This window comes from Lissotriton helveticus, chromosome 10 (genome assembly GCF_964261635.1).
Source record: "Lissotriton helveticus chromosome 10, aLisHel1.1, whole genome shotgun sequence".
NCBI lineage: Eukaryota > Metazoa > Chordata > Amphibia > Caudata > Salamandridae > Lissotriton > Lissotriton helveticus.
The window spans coordinates 1,116,978,431-1,116,997,191 of record NC_136071.1 but is presented as its reverse complement, the minus strand read 5'-3'; the positions used below and the strand labels follow the sequence as shown (position 1 = coordinate 1,116,997,191).

At 46.1% G+C, this 18,761-nt stretch overlaps 1 protein-coding gene across 4 annotated transcripts in view; it reads right to left on the bottom strand.

Annotated features, from left to right (window-relative positions):
* The window catches only part of CAPN7 (calpain 7), a 264,535-nt gene that overhangs the window by 169,975 nt on the left and 75,799 nt on the right, over nt 1-18,761 (bottom strand). For all 4 annotated transcript variants that reach the window (XM_078663888.1, XM_078663891.1, XM_078663890.1 and 1 more), the window contains one exon: nt 14,087-14,207. In XM_078663888.1, coding sequence (XP_078520014.1) covers nt 14,087-14,207 — 121 coding nt within the window. The remainder of the gene's footprint in view (nt 1-14,086; nt 14,208-18,761) is intronic.

The following is an 18,761-nucleotide window of genomic DNA, read 5'->3' as shown; positions in this document are numbered from 1 at the left end:
ACAACTAACTATATATGGAATTTCAATGGTTTTGTGTGAGTAAAGTAAGGTTTTTTAAATGCTAATTCCTAACTATATATGGTTTATAACCTATGGTTTTTTCAGTGAATATATATATATATATATACACACACACATATATATATATATATATATATATATATATATATACACACACATTATATATATATATATATATATATATATATATATATATATATATATATATATACATATATACATACACACACATACACATATACATATATATATCTCACAAACTCCATTTGCCACGCAGGGAGCCTGCCTTATCAGGGCGGTCAGTGCTTCTGGTGCGAGGCTTCCAGAAAATATGCCAACAATCCTCCTTTACCATCGAAAGAAGTGCACTGACTCCGGAAATGCTGCTTTGAAAATCCTTTTATTAGTGGAATGACACGAAGGCAAAGAGGCCCACTGTTCCCAACGTTTCTGCTCACCAGAGCCTTGATCACGGGAGGCAGTCTCTCTGACATTTGACAGGAGGATTGTTGGCATATTTTCTGGAAGCCTCGCACCAGAAGCACTGACCGCCCTGATAAGGCAGGCTCCCTGCGTGGCAAATGGAGTTTGTGAAGTTTATCGTTGAAGCCTGACCTGCTTGTCCCCTGAGAAGACTCTCGGAGTGTGGAAAGTAAGGGAGCAGAAGGAACACTTTCCAAAGACTGCAGGTGTTTGCTGCTTTGAAAGAGTAAGTGGAAAATGTCAAAAACGAACTGTGCATAGAGGGACACTTTATTTTGTGCAAAGGAAAAGACGAACAATAAGAAAATCATGCAGATTATTTTATTAAGGACTTTGTTTAAAAGCAAATGAAAAGGGGGGGCCCTCGGCCCCCCCGCACGCATGGCGGCGCGGCGACCGTCGCCCCCCCCTTTCCCCATTGTGGTCTCTCGGTGGTGGGGGCGGGCCCTGGGGGGCGCGACCCACCACCGATTGGCCGGCGGCCTCCCTGACCCGGATACAAGGTAGAAGGTCCGGGTCAGGGGGGGCGGGCTCAGGAGGGGCGGGCCGGGGGGGCCTGGCCCCTCGGGAATAAAGAGGTGGGGAGCGCCCAGGAGACCCCCTTGTCCCTGGACGCTCCCTCACAGTACGGTGTGCCCCGCGCTCGGGGCTTCTTTGTTTTTTAACGTCTTTTCTTTCTTTTGTAGGTTCCGGAGCCGTGTTGACCCCCTGTTTATTGCGGGAAGAGTTGGAGCATCGGATGAGGCCTCGGCGAGGGGTATGGCACCGGAGTGGGACTGGACGGGCAGCTCCGACGGGATCTCGGCGGTGGAGCCCGTGATGCGGGCAGGACACTGGGGCTGAGTGGTGAGCCTCGGAGCCTGTTTTTACACTGTGCAGGTCGGTGATGCTGCTGTGGGTGGGCGGCGGGATGGCTCAGTGTGCTTTGGCTCGGGGGTGGGGGCGCGTGATGTGAGTGCATAGCGCCACGGGCTCGGTGCCTGGCATCGCCGCCGGAGCACTGTTTATTTGGAGATGGAACGCATCGCCGGAGCACTGTTTGTTTGTGTGGCCACAGTTTGCTATGCTACAAACTGTGGTTGGTCTGTCCACAGTTCACCCTGTTCGGAGTTGTGGGTATCTGGTTGGGCGATTGTGCTCCGATTGTATGTTTGTGCTACCCTTTGGAGTTGCACGGATGGAGATGTGCACTGGTTGTGAATGTGCGCGAGCTGTGAGGGGCAGGTTGGCGACTTTACCAGAGTCGGACGTGCTGCGTGTCGGGATCGATGCCCGTATTTAACTTTAGTTAAAATGTTGAAAATAATGTTTAAAGTTGTATCAAAAGAAGAAAGCACCTCACTAAAGCAACCTTTCAAGACTGAAGGCTTTTTATTTGGTCATTCGCCGTTGTTTCCTAAATTAAAGAACCGGAAAACATTGAGAGGGCACCAGGTGATCTGTTCCTAGAAGTCAGACCTTTCAGTTGTGCCATTTTTCTCAAATACCAAGCGGATTTCTCATTGTGATTGTGTTAAACTGCGCCCTTTCTGTGAATTAGTTAGAGACTTCAATAGCATATAGTATAGGCTTTTGACAGTCCTTTGCGACGTGTGACCTTCGAGAACTATTAGAAATACTAAAATGGCATACAGTGCAAATATACTGTCGTGGAAAGGCATAAGTGGTCTGTTTTAAAAAAGAGACATTAAAAGTCATCAGAAAAATATTGCAGTCAGTTAATTCTCCCTCCTCCCCCTTCGTGGGTGCTTTTCGGAGGTTAGTGAGGGGATTTTTGTGCATGTTCCTCGGGCACGGGTTCTCGTATGGGGGCCTGCCAAGTGCTGCACAGATTGTTCATCGGCGCGGGTGGCGATCTTCACATCTTATTTGATTAGGGTGGGGAAATTCATGCAGTGGTAGGGACACGATAATGACAAAACAGCCCCGCGCTTCAATTTCAAGCATGTAGACGGTAGGGTCAACTGATCATCCCTGCACATTATAAGTATCTGGGTAGGGGGTGGTGTTACATGTTGGATGTCACATCTTCAAATTGCAATTTACGTGAGTAGGTGGTCTAATTTAGTTTACAATGGGGGTTGTAAGAAAAAATTAAGCCACTATAATTAAGACCCACGGCCTTTATGCTCTAAAGAAATTCCTGCACGAAACGCAGTACACGACTTCTGTACCTTGCCTTACTAAGGCTACTGCTGCACGATTGGGGTGTTTCAAAGTCACAAGGACAACTCACTAGTTTAATGAACTCGAAGATGTAGCTGCATGCCTCGGAGGATTTATTCACCTAAAGGTTAGCCGGAGGCAAATGAGTAGGACGGCAGGTGGGTTCATTAATCTTCTCTCAGACGCTCGAAGAGAGCCCGGGCAATTTTTTAAAGGGCATACTTAGCGAAATGCTCTGTGCCAGGAATTCATTGTTCGGCTCTGTCTTACTGAAAATGTCCAAAACCTGCTGGTGTGGCTTCTGGGAGCCCCTGGGTTTCCTATTAGAAGTGGTTTATTTTTGGTAAAAGGCTATTGTCATATTGCGGATTGCCCTTTATTCTATTTGTACCTTCAAAGCTGGTGTCAGGACATATTGTCTTACCTTCGGCTGCTCTGAGGCAGATCCCCCTCTTTAACAGTAAGTTATTTTTTGTGAAGACCTATTTCTAAGGTGCTTTCTGTCTGCTGAAGGTCTCCAGGCAGGGCGTTACACAAGGAGTGCCCTGAGTGCTGAAGCCCGACCACCACATTTCGCCAGGCTAAAACGGGAAATTACGAGTCAATTCGGATTCTGCAAACTTAGAGCTCCGAGTATTATATATCAGTTGCATCTTTATGTCAGGTAACGTGGGCCGATTTCCATGCCATGTTCCATATTATGCACAAGATTTTTAAACCTGCATTATGTTGGACTGGTGGCCAATGCAGGTCCTTAACATTCGATGTGCTGTAACCATTGTTTAGGAGGAATGACGTGTGACATGGTGCGTCTCGTAAACATGTGCAAGAGCAAAAGGAAGGAGTGTGCTTTTGTTGAACTTGTAACTTGACTGTCATTACAGTTTGTTAAATTGGAGACAGCTTGTGTTAGCATTTGCAATCTGTGACTGTTGATTTCTCTCATGAAAACATAGGCATAACTAATATTTTTCAAATTTGATACTTCTGAGGCAGAACTTATCCTGACTTAAGTTAAATAACAGTTAGGGATGGATAAGGATGGAGCTTGAGTTCAAAAGTAGGGTCAGTGCCTTTCTTGAGTTGTTTCAGATATATAACAGTTTGCTAATTCTATTTTCTACTTACATTCTTTATTTGGGTTCCCTTAGCTTCTCATTCCATACACTATTGTGAGATGGTAACCAATGTTAGGGACAGTGGGGAGTGGGAAATGCCTAGAAGTAGTCATTGTGAGCGGCTTAGCATCGGGAAGGCATGGAAACATAAAAGGTGTTTTTCTCCATATCACCATGATCTGACTGTGTCTTGTATTTGGGGTGAAACTTGACTGGCAACACGTAATGCTTGCTTGCGTTTGCTTTGAGTGGTGACTGGCTAATTTGAAATCTTCCTGCCATTTTTCACAGCTTTTTAAGGACAAATGTCCAAGTAATCCAGGCAGGTACAATTTTCTGACCCATTGCATATACCGGGCATTTGACTCTTCTTAACTCTGCCCACCTTTCTACCTGTGTCAGGGGTTAGGGCTTACTACCCGACGGAGAGTGTAGAGCAGGCTGTCCCAGTTCCATTGTACTCAGTGGCGCACAGACACAGAGCCTGAAAGTAAATGTTAGTAGTAACATGGGATCAGGTCTCTCCAATAGACCACTGCACCGCGGGAGGGACTAAAACTATTTAGTGATAATACGACACCTCCACACCAGTGACACGTGAGATTGCAACACTGCTGCCAAGAAATAGAGCGACCCGTCATACACTTAGGAGCCAGATGGGGATGGGAGAGTCCAAGCAATATTCCAGAATTCACGTCAAAGGATCTCAACAGACCTCTACAGCAGTAGCGCGCGGTAGAGGGCGAGGTAATGACAAGAACTGTCAATGCCAATAAATATGCAATGGGTCACGATGCAAAGGTAATCTACATCTGAGGTGCTGTTCATTATCCTAGGGGGGGACATTGCACCAGTCTGGTTTCTGAGCTGCAGAGCATAAAGAGTAGTAATTTTGGTGTTCACTCCTGGGCTTCCTCATTGATGTCCTCCAGGCACTTGCAATATTTTATCCAAGCCATGGTTGCCGCTTATTTATCTTACGTGAGGAACAGCCATTGGCATAAGTCAAATTTTGACACTCTAGAATTACTATCATTGGTGTCTGCTGAGGGGATAGTTAGAATAATAGTGGAACGATTCACGAATAGGGTACTCCCCCTTCTCTTGGGGTCCTCCTGGGGATTAATACACATCTAAGGGTAGGGCTTGACAAGACTGAGAAAGCCAGTTTCCCAGGTCCCACATTCCGTGGCAAGCCAAGGCAGTAAGTCATACAAGGGACGTATTTCATTGTAAAGGTAATGGACATCTGAGGTGCTGTTCACTGTTCTAGGGGGGGACATTGGACCAGTACAATTGACTATTCGTTGATGACAGGTAAAGTCAACATTGTTAGTAAGCTATCTTATTGGTAGCTGTTTGGCGTGCTGCCTTCAGGCTAAGTCTTGAGGGAATGTAGAGCAGCTTGTTTTACCAGTCTATAATCTCCTGAATGAGGAAATGAAAAGAACAGGTGTATAACAAATCTATGTATTTGTTCTAAAACACATCCCTTTAGTTCCTTTCCGAGGCTAAAGGCAGGAAATTACAGTCAGTAAACTTATTTAACATACAAGTCAATTGGCACAATATACGTTGAGCCTATGATGAGATTAGAGGCGATTAAGTACAGGGTGCAAACTTATATAGCACACAGTGATTTAGCACCATATACGTTGAGCTCTAGGGGTGTACCAAAGCAATATATTAATAATGGGGTAGGGGAACCACGAATGGCATGGAGACAGGGCCTAGAGCCTGTAGAGAGACTACTTGGGGTCCTGATAACCATACACACCCTGATGTCACACCTAAAAGGTGCCCAAGAGCCTAGTTGCGGCATCACATAGGTCTGGGGATGCATGTGATTATGTACGGTTGGCTAGGACGATATTTCCCAGAAGCCAAAGTGGTGAGCCGAAAGAGTCCTTGGGCCAGATTATGGCCTGGCGGAGTTAGGGCTGTGCTAATTCTTTTAGCTAAAGACTGTGATGCTGCACTGATAAGTAGACTGTCTTGTTTTTACACATAGATCCTAGGCATAAAGAGGTGGGTAGGAAACAAGGATTAAGAGGCGATGTCCTCGCCTACGGCACAACTTTCTTGTGTAACAATGATTGTAAAAATAGGAAGCCAATTTTACAGCCTATCATGGTTAGGGCGGCCCTGATCCTATGCTTAACGACATAGATGCTGCACTAGCAAACAGACAAACTGAGGCGATGCTCAACATTTACTGTCGACGTGTTAATGTGTGGTAATATGGCACTAAGATTATCTAAAACTTAGCAACTGATGGTGATGTAAGTCTAACGCGTGTACAGTAGTTATCACCGAAACACTAATGGTGTGTATCTATCTTTCCAATTTATGTATGACCGGGTCCATGGTGGATACCTGGAGTGCTCCACATCACAACAGCTGCAACAGGTGGACAGCCCAAGGGGGGCTTACGTCAGTCACGGCTGGGTCCATGGCGGATATCTGAGGAGTGCTCCACACCGCAACATCAGCAGCGGGTGGACGTCAAAAGGGAAGCATACGTCGAGAAAGAGGACACCAAGTGCCCAAGTATTGCTGGCAGGTGTAAGTGCTACCCATTCCCTAAGGTGGAAGTGGGAATTGTCACCCAGGTTTTTCTTGGTCTTTTCCTGTTTCTTGCAGTTTCTCAAACCTGTCACGCAGGGGAGGAGCTCAGCACTAGAAGTGGAGGAGCTACAATGTGCCAACACAAGCAACAGGCTGGACGCAGGACAGGGAAGAGTCGGTTTGAGGGTCTGTGCCAGGGTCAGTTCAGGAACTTCTTTCAGGGACTTTTAGCTCAGCAGCCCGGCCCCCTGTCAGTGGTGATACTTCACCTAGGGGGGACTGAATGGGCCAAACTGGTGAGGCGAATACTCATTGATGAGTTCATCTCCACTGTGGGTGGGTCTTCAGGACTTGCCCGGGTGGCACAGTAGTAGGGTCTCAACTTATCCCGGGGTGGCAGGAACTCGGTCAGGGCGTTGAATCACTCGATAAAGAGGATCGACACACAGAGGGACAAATTATTTCAAGCCCCCCTCGGTTGCAGATGATCCAACATGAGTGTATGGGTTCTACCTGGTGAGGGGAGTCCATTTGACGGAGGAAGGAAGGGTCCTGTGGTCTGATGATGTCAGGGCCTGGTGCGAAGGTTTTGCTAAAGTGAGAACTTTCTAGGTTAGGTCTAGGCAGGGGGGGAGGCCAGATCGTCGGTTAACAATGCTGGCCTGTGGCGGTAAGGTCATTATCGGTGAGCACATATTTGAGGTCTGAGGGGGCGGGCATCATCCTATGGAGGTTCCCGCCCAGGGGGAGGGGCCTGCGGGCCACTCCTAGAACTCCAGGGGCAAGGTAATGGATGCTGCAAAGCAAAGGAGCGCGGGTAGGAGTAGTTCACGCTTTCCTTAGGCTGGTAGCCACCCCGCGCGCGTGGACTCATGACGCCACCGGCGCAGAGTAAGGGCCCTCCTTTAGTGGGTAAATGGAGTTCAGGGCGTAGACCGGGCAATTCCCGGGGTAACACTGCGCATGCGCACGTCTCATGGGGAGGCGCAGCTTGTAGGACCTGACACCGGTAGTGACCCTGCCATATGGCCAGAAATGTACAAAAATCAGATGAGGATGTTTAGACTCGGTTAGGAAACAACATGTATTAGAGTTTTGTTAAGGTCAGGCTCTCAAACTTGTTGACAATAATTTTGTATATAATGTCCTGCTGATTTTTGTATAAATTGTTGATCATGCAATTAAAAACCTTTTTTAATTTCATACTTTAATAAATACGGCCGGGCGACTAGCGCCCGCCTTCCAAAAAGTAAAGACGTCTCGTGTACACGTTTCTGGGTGTTGGGTGCCGGTTTGGGGGGGAGGCGGCAGCTAGTCGCTGACCATGTGAAAAGGGGGGGCCCTCGGCCCCCCCGCACGCATGGCGGCGCGGCGACCGTCGCCCCCCCCTTTCCCCATTGTGGTCTCTCGGTGGTGGGGGCGGGCCCTGGGGGGCGCGACCCACCACCGATTGGCCGGCGGCCTCCCTGACCCGGATACAAGGTAGAAGGTCCGGGTCAGGGGGGGCGGGCTCAGGAGGGGCGGGCCGGGGGGGCGTGCCCCCCCCGCCTGGCCCCTCGGGAATAAAGAGGTGGGGAGCGCCCAGGAGACCCCCTTGTCCCTGGACGCTCCCTCACAGTACGGTGTGCCCCGCGCTCGGGGCTTCTTTGTTTTCCCACCCACCATCCCTTGGAACAAAAGTTTTGTGGCATTCATTATGTCGGGTTTAATGGTAAGTTGTTGAAGGTACTGTCCACATGTTTTACATGGTAGTAGAAATGGATCTGTTGGTATATTTTGTTGATGCTTTGGTTTAGGAATTTTTTCCCCCTTTTTAGCAAGCTGTGTGTGAAGTGATTTTTCTTTGATGCCAAGTGTCGTTAGGCCTTTTTTCCCTTTGTAGCTGTACGGTGATACTGTTATTTATTAGCCAGTGTAGCTGTCCTTTAGAGTTTTCTCCCATAGGTCGTCGTATTTATTAGGTATGGGGCATGCGGTAAGGTCATTATCGGTGAGCACATATTTGAGGTCTGAGGGGGCGGGCATCATCCTATGGAGGTTCCCGCCCAGGGGGAGGGGCCTGCGGGCCACTCCTAGAACTCCAGGGGCAAGGTAATGGATGCTGCAAAGCAAAGGAGCGCGGGTAGGAGTAGTTCACGCTTTCCTTAGGCTGGTAGCCACCCCGCGCGCGTGGACTCATGACGCCACCGGCGCAGAGTAAGGGCCCTCCTTTAGTGGGTAAATGGAGTTCAGGGCGTAGACCGGGCAATTCCCGGGGTAACACTGCGCATGCGCACGTCTCATGGGGAGGCGCAGCTTGTAGGACCTGACACCGGTAGTGACCCTGCCATATGGCCAGAAATGTACAAAAATCAGATGAGGATGTTTAGACTCGGTTAGGAAACAACATGTATTAGAGTTTTGTTAAGGTCAGGCTCTCAAACTTGTTGACAATAATTTTGTATATAATGTCCTGCTGATTTTTGTATAAATTGTTGATCATGCAATTAAAAACCTTTTTTAATTTCATACTTTAATAAATACGGCCGGGCGACTAGCGCCCGCCTTCCAAAAAGTAAAGACGTCTCGTGTACACGTTTCTGGGTGTTGGGTGCCGGTTTGGGGGGGAGGCGGCAGCTAGTCGCTGACCATGTACTCTGCATGCAAGGAAAAGTCGTAAATGTTTTCCTTTGCGCTTTCTGCAATAGAATACGGCCTGCGTGTTTAAAAGACAAACCACGTGGGCAATTCAAATGTCAGAGAGACTGCCTCCCGTGATCAAGGCTCTGGTGAGCAGAAACGTTGGGAACAGTGGGCCTCTTTGCCTTCGTGTCATTCCACTAATAAAAGGATTTTCAAAGCAGCATTTCCGGAGTCAGTGCACTTCTTTCGATGGTAAAGGAGGATTGTTGGCATATATATATATATATATATACACACACATATATTTATATATATATATATATACACATATATATATATATATTATACTTCAAAGGCTCTGCATTTGAAAGGATCACTCGAGAGCAAGTCGGTATGAACCAATTTTATTGCTTATGCAGGCAGATTCAGGTCCCGTTTTCTTTTTCCTTGCAGTCCCGACGCGTTTCCGTGCTGTCCGCACTTTCTTCAGGGGAAAAATGTTAATGCGGCGTTTTGGCAGTTCCTGTGCTTTGTAGCATGTGATCCCTCCTTCTGGATTCTGGGATTTGTAGTTCGTTATCTGCCAATGATTAATTCTCATAGTGAGTTTCTCCGCATCACCATTTAGATAGGCAAGTCCGTAGTGATTAGTGAGAACTCACCACGTTGTTCAGGCACTCCAGTGTGCCCCGTTTTCTGGCTCTGCCTTTATTGACGCTGCAGCTTGCTCCCGCCATCACTCAGCCGTGAATATCACAGCGAGCCGGCCCCTTACTCCAAAACTCCACCCTCCAGTGATAAGGCGGTGATCCTTTCCACGACGAAGCTGTCGTGAGTAATTGTTATACTTCAAAGGCTCTGCATTTGAAAGGATCACTCGAGAGCAAGTCGGTATGAACCAATTTTATTGCTTATGCAGGCAGATTCAGGTCCCGTTTTCTTTTTCCTTGCAGTCCCGACGCGTTTCCGTGCTGTCCGCACTTTCTTCAGGGGAAAAATGTTAATGCGGCGTTTTGGCAGTTCCTGTGCTTTGTAGCATGTGATCCCTCCTTCTGGATTCTGGGATTTGTAGTTCGTTATCTGCCAATGATTAATTCTCATAGTGAGTTTCTCCGCATCACCATTTAGATAGGCAAGTCCGTAGTGATTAGTGAGAACTCACCACGTTGTTCAGGCACTCCAGTGTGCCCCGTTTTCTGGCTCTGCCTTTATTGACGCTGCAGCTTGCTCCCGCCATCACTCAGCCGTGAATATCACAGCGAGCCGGCCCCTTACTCCAAAACTCCACCCTCCAGTGATAAGGCGGTGCTCCTTTCCACGACGAAGCTAGCTTCGTCGTGGAAGAGATGCACCACCTTGGAGGGAGCTGTGGAGTAAGGGGCCGTCGTCAGGGAACAAACCCAGACAGGATACGGCGCAGCAGAGCGCAAACACTAATGAGAATGCCCGAGTTAACCGGGGCATACTGAAATGCCTTTACATTGTGGTGGTATGCTACTAGACCAGCGCAACTTGGAAAATTTTAATGCCGGTGTGGAACCCACTGTGGGGAATATTTACAGGCAAAAGACACTACAATTCCCAGAAGACACCAATTAGGTCACGTGCTGACAAAGCGCCTCCCAGGCTATTCTACTAAAGTAAGCAGGGACTGGGTAATTGTACAAGCCTTCTTCAAATCAGACCGCACTGTCATTAAGCCCCAGAGGAAAGTGAAGGAAACACTGAAACGCGTCGGGCTGTCAAGAATGAGAGACGGAAGCCGGGACATTCTCAGCATTAAATGAAGGTTCTTACCGACTTCTCTGTTGCCGTGTGCTTTCTTCGCTGCAGAGCCATTGAATATAAACATTAAACACGACAGCTTCGTCGTGGAAGAGATGCACCACCTTGGAGGGAGCTGTGGAGTAAGGGGCCGTCGTCAGGGAACAAACCCAGACAGGATACGGCGCAGCAGAGCGCAAACACTAATGAGAATGCTCGAGTTAACCGGGGCATACTGAAATGCCTTTACATTGTGGTGGTATGCTACTAGACCAGCGCAACTTGGAAAATTTTAATGCCGGTGTGGAACCCACTGTGGGGAATATTTACAGGCAAAAGACACTACAATTCCCAGAAGACACCAATTAGGTCACGTGCTGACAAAGCGCCTCCCAGGCTATTCTACTAAAGTAAGCAGGGACTGGGTAATTGTACAAGCCTTCTTCAAATCAGACCGCACTGTCATTAAGCCCCAGAGGAAAGTGAAGGAAACACTGAAACGCGTCGGGCTGCCAAGAATGAGAGACGGAAGCCGGGACATTCTCAGCATTAAATGAAGGTTCTTACCGACTTCTCTGTTGCCGTGTGCTTTCTTCGCTGCAGAGCCATTGAATATAAACATTAAACACGACAGCTTCGTCGTGGAAGAGATGCACCACCTTGGAGGGAGCTGTGGAGTAAGGGGCCGTCGTCAGGGAACAAACCCAGACAGGATACGGCGCAGCAGAGCGCAAACACTAATGAGAATGCTCGAGTTAACCGGGGCATACTGAAATGCCTTTACATTGTGGTGGTATGCTACTAGACCAGCGCAACTTGGAAAATTTTAATGCCGGTGTGGAACCCACTGTGGGGAATATTTACAGGCAAAAGACACTACAATTCCCAGAAGACACCAATTAGGTCACGTGCTGACAAAGCGCCTCCCAGGCTATTCTACTAAAGTAAGCAGGGACTGGGTAATTGTACAAGCCTTCTTCAAATCAGACCGCACTGTCATTAAGCCCCAGAGGAAAGTGAAGGAAACACTGAAACGCGTCGGGCTGCCAAGAATGAGAGACGGAAGCCGGGACATTCTCAGCATTAAATGAAGGTTCTTACCGACTTCTCTGTTGCCGTGTGCTTTCTTCGCTGCAGAGCCATTGAATATAAATATATATATATCTATAGCTATATATATATATATATATTCTCTTCCAAAATGTATCCACAAGCAAAGGCGCGCACAATGACAGGCGGGCTCCAAACTTCACAGAGGAGTCCTTTATTCAGCGCGAACCGGCAAACACACTAATACTTCCTTTCTGATTCCCTACGCGTTTCGGAGCTCCTGCTCCTTACTCACGGGAAATATGCTGATGGGCAGATACGAAACAAACTTGTGTCCTTAATTAGCCCTTGTCACGCCCTCCGATGGGCTTCGTTATTGATAGACTTCTGGGTCTAGTAGTCATTTCGTTAAAATTTTACCCTGTATGGGTTCTGCTTCCTGCATGCTTCTGGATTAAAACTCCTGATGGAGCCTTTCGTGTGTTATGGCAGTTCAAATTCCGCAAACCTGTCATCCTGCATGTCATCCAGCTCCTTTCATGGTGGTGCTGCCTTTCCGACCAGGATCGGCCGGTTTAACAAAAAGACTACTAGTCCCAGAAGGGAATCAGAAAGGAAAAATGTGTGTGTTTGCTTGAGTGCGCATGTTTTTTCTGTTGGAGTCACGTAGTTTTGGATTCTCATATATATCAAAGCCCATTCCGTAGAGCGGGAGTGATAGGGAGTCTGGAGCCGTTCTCAGACCGCAGTCAATATCAGCCCCCTGATCGATTACAGCTATATATTTTTTTTTAACCTTTTTTATATTTATATATCACCCTATTAACCCACAATCCCTAAACCCTAAAATTACCTTTATCACCCACAAACCCATACCCACCTTAAACATACCATTGCCACCAACAAAAAAAACATTCACCCTAAACCCTGAAAGATACCCTTGCCACCGATAAACCCCGACCCATACTAAACACTAAAATTACCCTTGCCTCCCAAAAACGCACACCCACCCTAAATCCTAAAAATACCCTTACCATCTAAAAACCCACACCTAAATCCTAAAATTACCCTTGCCACCCAAAAACACATACCCACCCTAAACCCTAAAATTACCCTTGCCAACCAAACACCCATATCCACCCTAAACCCCCAAATTACCATTAACCCCTATAAACCCTCACCCACCCTAACACACAACACTTAATACCTGCAAAATACTTACATTTACAAGTAGATGTTTTCCCACGAGTATGCCTTTATCATTTATGCCTTTACAAAGAATTTCACTCTAAAGGCAACCTTTTGTAAGCAAATCCTTACAATTTACAACAATATTTGCATGGCTAGAATTTTGCCGAGACTGTCATTCATCTCGTACGCAACAGCCTCATGCCACCATGGATCTACAGCCTTCTTTCTTCACATTTTTCCCTTATATTTTCTTTCAGTTAAACATTTTCTGAAGTTTTCAAAGGTCACACTCCTTTGCAGTCTAACCTTCTCTTAATGAGGTACGTCTAGAACTCAATTCCTTAGCCTCGACTACCTCAATTTTAATCTCCTTTGCTAGCTTTATCTAGTGATAAACATATGTAAACAGACCAAATGTGGTGCCTCTATCACAAACAAAGAAGTTTTGATTGTAGTTTAGCCACACACAAACTATTTCTTATCTCTTCTAAACTGCTCTCATATGCCTCACTTTATAAAGCCTCCCAAAAGTCCCCCTCAAGTAACCTTAAGCGTTAAAACATCTGTATTGTGTTTCGAGCACTTGTTTAGCACAAAAACAAGACAATTAACCTCTGGGGGCTTAAGCTTTTGATAGCTAAACAGCAAGTGTACAGGGAAGATGATCTGGAGTAAGCCATTCTTTTATTGAACATTTTAGAGCCAAATGAGCCATCTGCCTAGATGGTAGTAAGCAGATGCTCCACAACTGTACTTCAAAAACCCAGTCAAATAATGACGTCTACCGACCGATCAACATGCATCGAATGTGTGATTGAGAGTCATGAGAGCAACCCAAAATGTAGAATATAGAAAATATACCCTTGGGGAAATAACTTGATCAACTGTTTACCATTCTAAACTGAATTCTCGCAGTCACTGGGAGCCAAAATTATGTTGTGAAATGTAATCGTCTCCATATTCTCATCAGAGTTGAAAACACACTCCACTAGATTCCGAAAGCTCAATTCTGTGAAATCATCTCACACATAAGCCTGCTTCCCCCTACAAGAGGGACATGCTTGAAGAATAGCATGCAGTTAGCTGCCAGTTTTTACTTGTACCTTGTATTCTCGGATATCCAGGACCGCATAAGCATGAGTAGGGACTAAGCCCCACTTCTCCCCTTCTTCTTCAGTCATCACTCCAGTAGCTGTTGTTATAAGGACATCACCTTTGTGGAATCTGCCGGAACAAAGAAATACACCCATGCAGTTATCGGACCCGCTAAGCAAGTCAATTAATAATGCGCCTCTTCACTGTATCCTACTCTTGCTTCCCAGTAAAAACTAAATACAACCTGCCACTAATACCAATGGACTAGATATTATCTCCTTAAGTTGTAGAGGCTGTGTAAAAGTACTTTACCGCAATTTTGTGACATCATATAATCACACTCTAACCTCACTAGCAGTTTCTACGATTCATGCCGAAGTAAATCTTAGGTCATTCTCTCACTATTATATAGAAAACAACTAGATGTTCTTTGATGCTCGATTCTTTCCATACATTACACAAGAATCTAAATGTACAGTGTTAAACTGAAAATCTGCGCCTGCATGATAGCCGGAACAGACGCCACAGTAACTCGAAAGGAAATTACTGGCGTCCGATGTATAGCAGAGCAGAAACACATTTCTGTGCTTTTTTTCTAATCATTTTTGTTTGAAATCAAAGCAAGCGCTGAAGTAACAAGAAAGCAAAACAAATAAATGTACCACAATCTGCGAGCGAGCAGCGAATGGACATTAATAAAACTATAAATCAGTAACCTGTCCTTGCTCCAAGGGACAAAAAAAAAAGTGGAACCAGCGTGCTGACCAATGAGAAGGAAGGCTATGAGAGACTGGCGAGCAAAGGATGGGCAAAAAGCCCCTTATTAGAGTTTTTCTCTTTTTAAGAAACAAAAGTGTTGCAGCGACAGGGCATTCGCTGTCTCTGGCAGGACCTAAAAAGATAGACCTGGTACGAACACTGCTTAGCTAATTTTAAAAACAATATAGCTATTGTTGAGACCCATTTGGAGGATTAGGACATTACACTGTGTAGTATTAAAACACTACTCGACGTGAGTTCCAAAGTAAGTTTATTGTAGTAAGATAATACAGGTGCTCCCGGCTTGGCGGTTTCATCAATCACCAACATTCTATCTCGCACTCCAGGGTGGAGCGCGGGTCATACCAATACAGCGGAGCGGGAGAGGGGGGTAAAGGGAGTTAGGAAGAAGGGAAAGTTACAACACACCTCCCTCCTTAGGGAAAAGTAGGGAGGGGAGAGGGAGAAGATTCCACCCAACGGGTGCCGGGCGGCTGAGGCGGGTAAGGGGAAAAGAAAAGGGGAGAAAGGAAAGATGGAGGTAAGGTATACAGCACAGCATAACTGGGGTCAGATGCAAGAGACCCCTATTTATTTTAAGCATAAGAACAGTCCTATAAGCACACGAACTGTGGTCAGTATCTATGGACAGATTTGTGAATAGCCCCAGCAGGCGGAGCAAGGGGGGAAAATGCGTATGTAGTCCCAAGGCATGTTCTATGTAGGTAGAGTGAGTGGCCCTATTCTCACATACATCCACAGAGAATAGAAAAAACTCTTTTAAAATTCAGAAAGAAATAAGTAAAGTTATCAGGATACATTCCCAATGTTAATCAACCGTAACTGTCATGTGCATTTAAAATTGTTATCAGGTTACATTTCCAACGTCAATAAACTGTAACAGTCTGGTGCATTTAACATTCAGAAAAGGAAGGGGACAGCTTTAAGGTTGCTTTGTCAGACGTTAAACAACTCGAACCGTCTGGAGCCAACAGGGGGTGCACCATTAGGGTATGGGTAAAGCTCATCAATGTATGCACTACGTAACACTAAGGGCATCCCCATATTGGTGAACACGAAGGATCACCACCTTTTCACACTTAGCTCTCCCATGTCCGAGCTTGCTACGCCGTCAATTTCTCCCTGGGATTCCAAACTCCTTCTGCTGGAATTACCATCCCTTACCAGAAGATTTGGAATGGCTGTACCGTCCTTTTCTCTAGGCAGTAGCTTGGGCCAGGACACACCCCTAAGGCTACCACTGATGAAACAAGCTTCCGTTTCCATGTCCTTATCCATTCCGGGACTGGGCCTTCTTCTGCTCCCATTACCTTGGCCATGACCAGTATTGCAATCTTTGTCGCCTTTTGTTTTAGACAGCCCCCGATCATTTGCATGAGTCTCATCAGGCTTAAGAGTGACCACCTGATCCTTCTTAGGTTTGCCATACAAGAAATCACAAGTGTCTACTGAGCCCTTGCACTTCGGCTTCTTCCAAAGGTCATAGACTGGACCCCTCTTCCCTTCCATACCTTTTAGTGGGGATCCTTTTAGGTCTCTCGGCTTTATATTATTCTCCCTCTCCATCATTCCATACTCGATCCCTTGTATGTATACATTTTTGTTCACTCCTTTAGGCTCGATGTAACTTGCACCTCTCACTTTTTCTAGATCGCAATTGTCCATATGCTCCTCTGACCACTTGGGTCGGGACCCATCCGGCATCATCCTGTGCCGCAACTCATTGCCAATGGACTGGTTGATTTCATTCATCTGCCATCCTCGTTCTTTGGTTGTGGTATTTACACTCACCACCACCCTTCCCAATTTTCCATCCGTCTTCACTTTTTGTTTCCTACTGTCCATTCTCTCTGGTTTCTTACGTATTTCTCTTTCCTCTACCTGGCTTTGATATATGTTTTTCTTTTGGTAGTGTTCATCCCTAATGGCTTCTCTTCCCCACTCTTTTTCCTTTGCAGCTCTTTCAAATGCTGCATTTCTCTCAGGTGGTTGCTTGCAAACATTAACCGTTTCACCTCTAGTATCTTGTTTGCTTTGATACCATGCCAGCTCATTCCTGTGTCTTTTTATTTCTTTCTCCCATGATATCCTCAACTTCTGTTGATCTCTCCACCCTAGCATGTTGATAACACCACTCGTTATGTATATAGTACTCCTAGTGTTGTTTTCTTTATAAACTACATCCATGACTTTGTAACCAATAATCTGTATATCCTCCCCTGCATATGTTTTCAGGACGGAGTTGGCCTCTTTTAGTTCATTACCATGTTTTTTTGCAAATTTTCTGTCCCAATCTCTTTTGCTTATCATGCTATTTCTCGAACCAGAGTCAGTAATCATTTCTGTCTCAACTTCCTCTATTTTAACCGTGCATCTCTGAGATATCTTGCTGGCTCTGACATCCTCTTTGCCATCCATTCTTTCTTTGAACCTTTCATCCCTAAGTGCCTTTCCACTTGTGGCTTGTATATAATATTCATCCCACACGTTCAGAATATTCTCATATATGTTTCTGTCAGTACCTGTCATGAAAACCTTCTCCATATTGTGATACATTTTCCTTCCACCCTTACCTAAACTGAAGTAGAATTTCCGCTTTTGCTTCCGGTGACAGAGATGCTACCTCTTCCTCCAGGACTGACAAATAGTTTTCAAAATACACTTTCCACTCCCTCCACTCTGCAATGTTTTTATTAAACTCCTCCATGAACGGCTCAGGCGGAGGGAGATTGTACATTCGGCCCCACTCCATGGTGTGCTGCAATACCGGAAGATGCCACCCCTCCACTAATACAGCACCACAGTACACTAACTGCTCACTACGAAGCTCTGCTAATCTATTTGCCACGTCTCGCCCTAGGGCCCTTATGGATATAAAGCACTTGCGTTAGCACAATATGAATGCCACGCCAAAACTCTGACTGGAAATGAGATGTCAGGTAAAAGGGCCACTAAAGACAGAAGGGTGATGATAGATGGTAATTACTGAGCTGTTGTGACTGAGTGCGTAATGAAAGAGGCTCATGAAATGTAAGGTGACGTGCCTGAGATGCCCACTACCTCGTGCTGGGATACAGGGTGTAGGGTACTTCTCACACTTACACGCTACAAACCCCAAGTTCCTTGGATGAATCCCTTAGATTAACGGTGCACTTGACTTTCCGTAATCCCTAAAACTGCTTTGCTCACGTCGTAATTGGGTTCGGGACCCTTGAAAGTCTTCATTCACTTTTGCAAAGAGATACTTGTTCCTCTCACATCGAGCTGCTTCACAACTGTACTGATTCTGCCCCAAGATTTCCTCTGAAATCTCCTCAAACCGTTTCCTTGCGCTGTCAAAGTTCTGAAGTTTTACTCACGCTGCTTCAACACGCTGCTGTGGTTAAGTTTACTTCCTAGAACCCTGAGGTTTTGTTACACTCCTGAAGTCTCCACACACCCGTTAGAGATACTGCTTTGTTTTTTTTTTTTGTTTTTTTTTTTTGACTTTTTTGACTTTTCAACACTGCTGCAGTTATTTTACTTCACCGGGCCCTGATGTTTGCATCGTTCCCTCAGTTTCTTCAAAATCTCCTCACACCACTAGCCAACGCTGCCTCATTTATGAGATATCCTTGTGCCGCTTCTACAAGCCGTTTAGAATAAGTTCCCCACACAGAACCCTGTAGATTTGCCTCACTCCCTCTGTTCCTTTGAACTCACCTCACTCCAACTTCTACGCTATGCCACTGATCCTTACTCAGGTGGCTGCAGAGGGGGGAGTGGGGGGAGGGGGAAAGAAAACTCCCCTCTCAGATCGTCTTCAGTAGTTTAAGCCGCTCACTATGCTGCCACAGCTAAACTTCATTCACAGGAACCGTGGCTCGCTACACACACTGTTTCACTGGTTTTATTATTTTATTT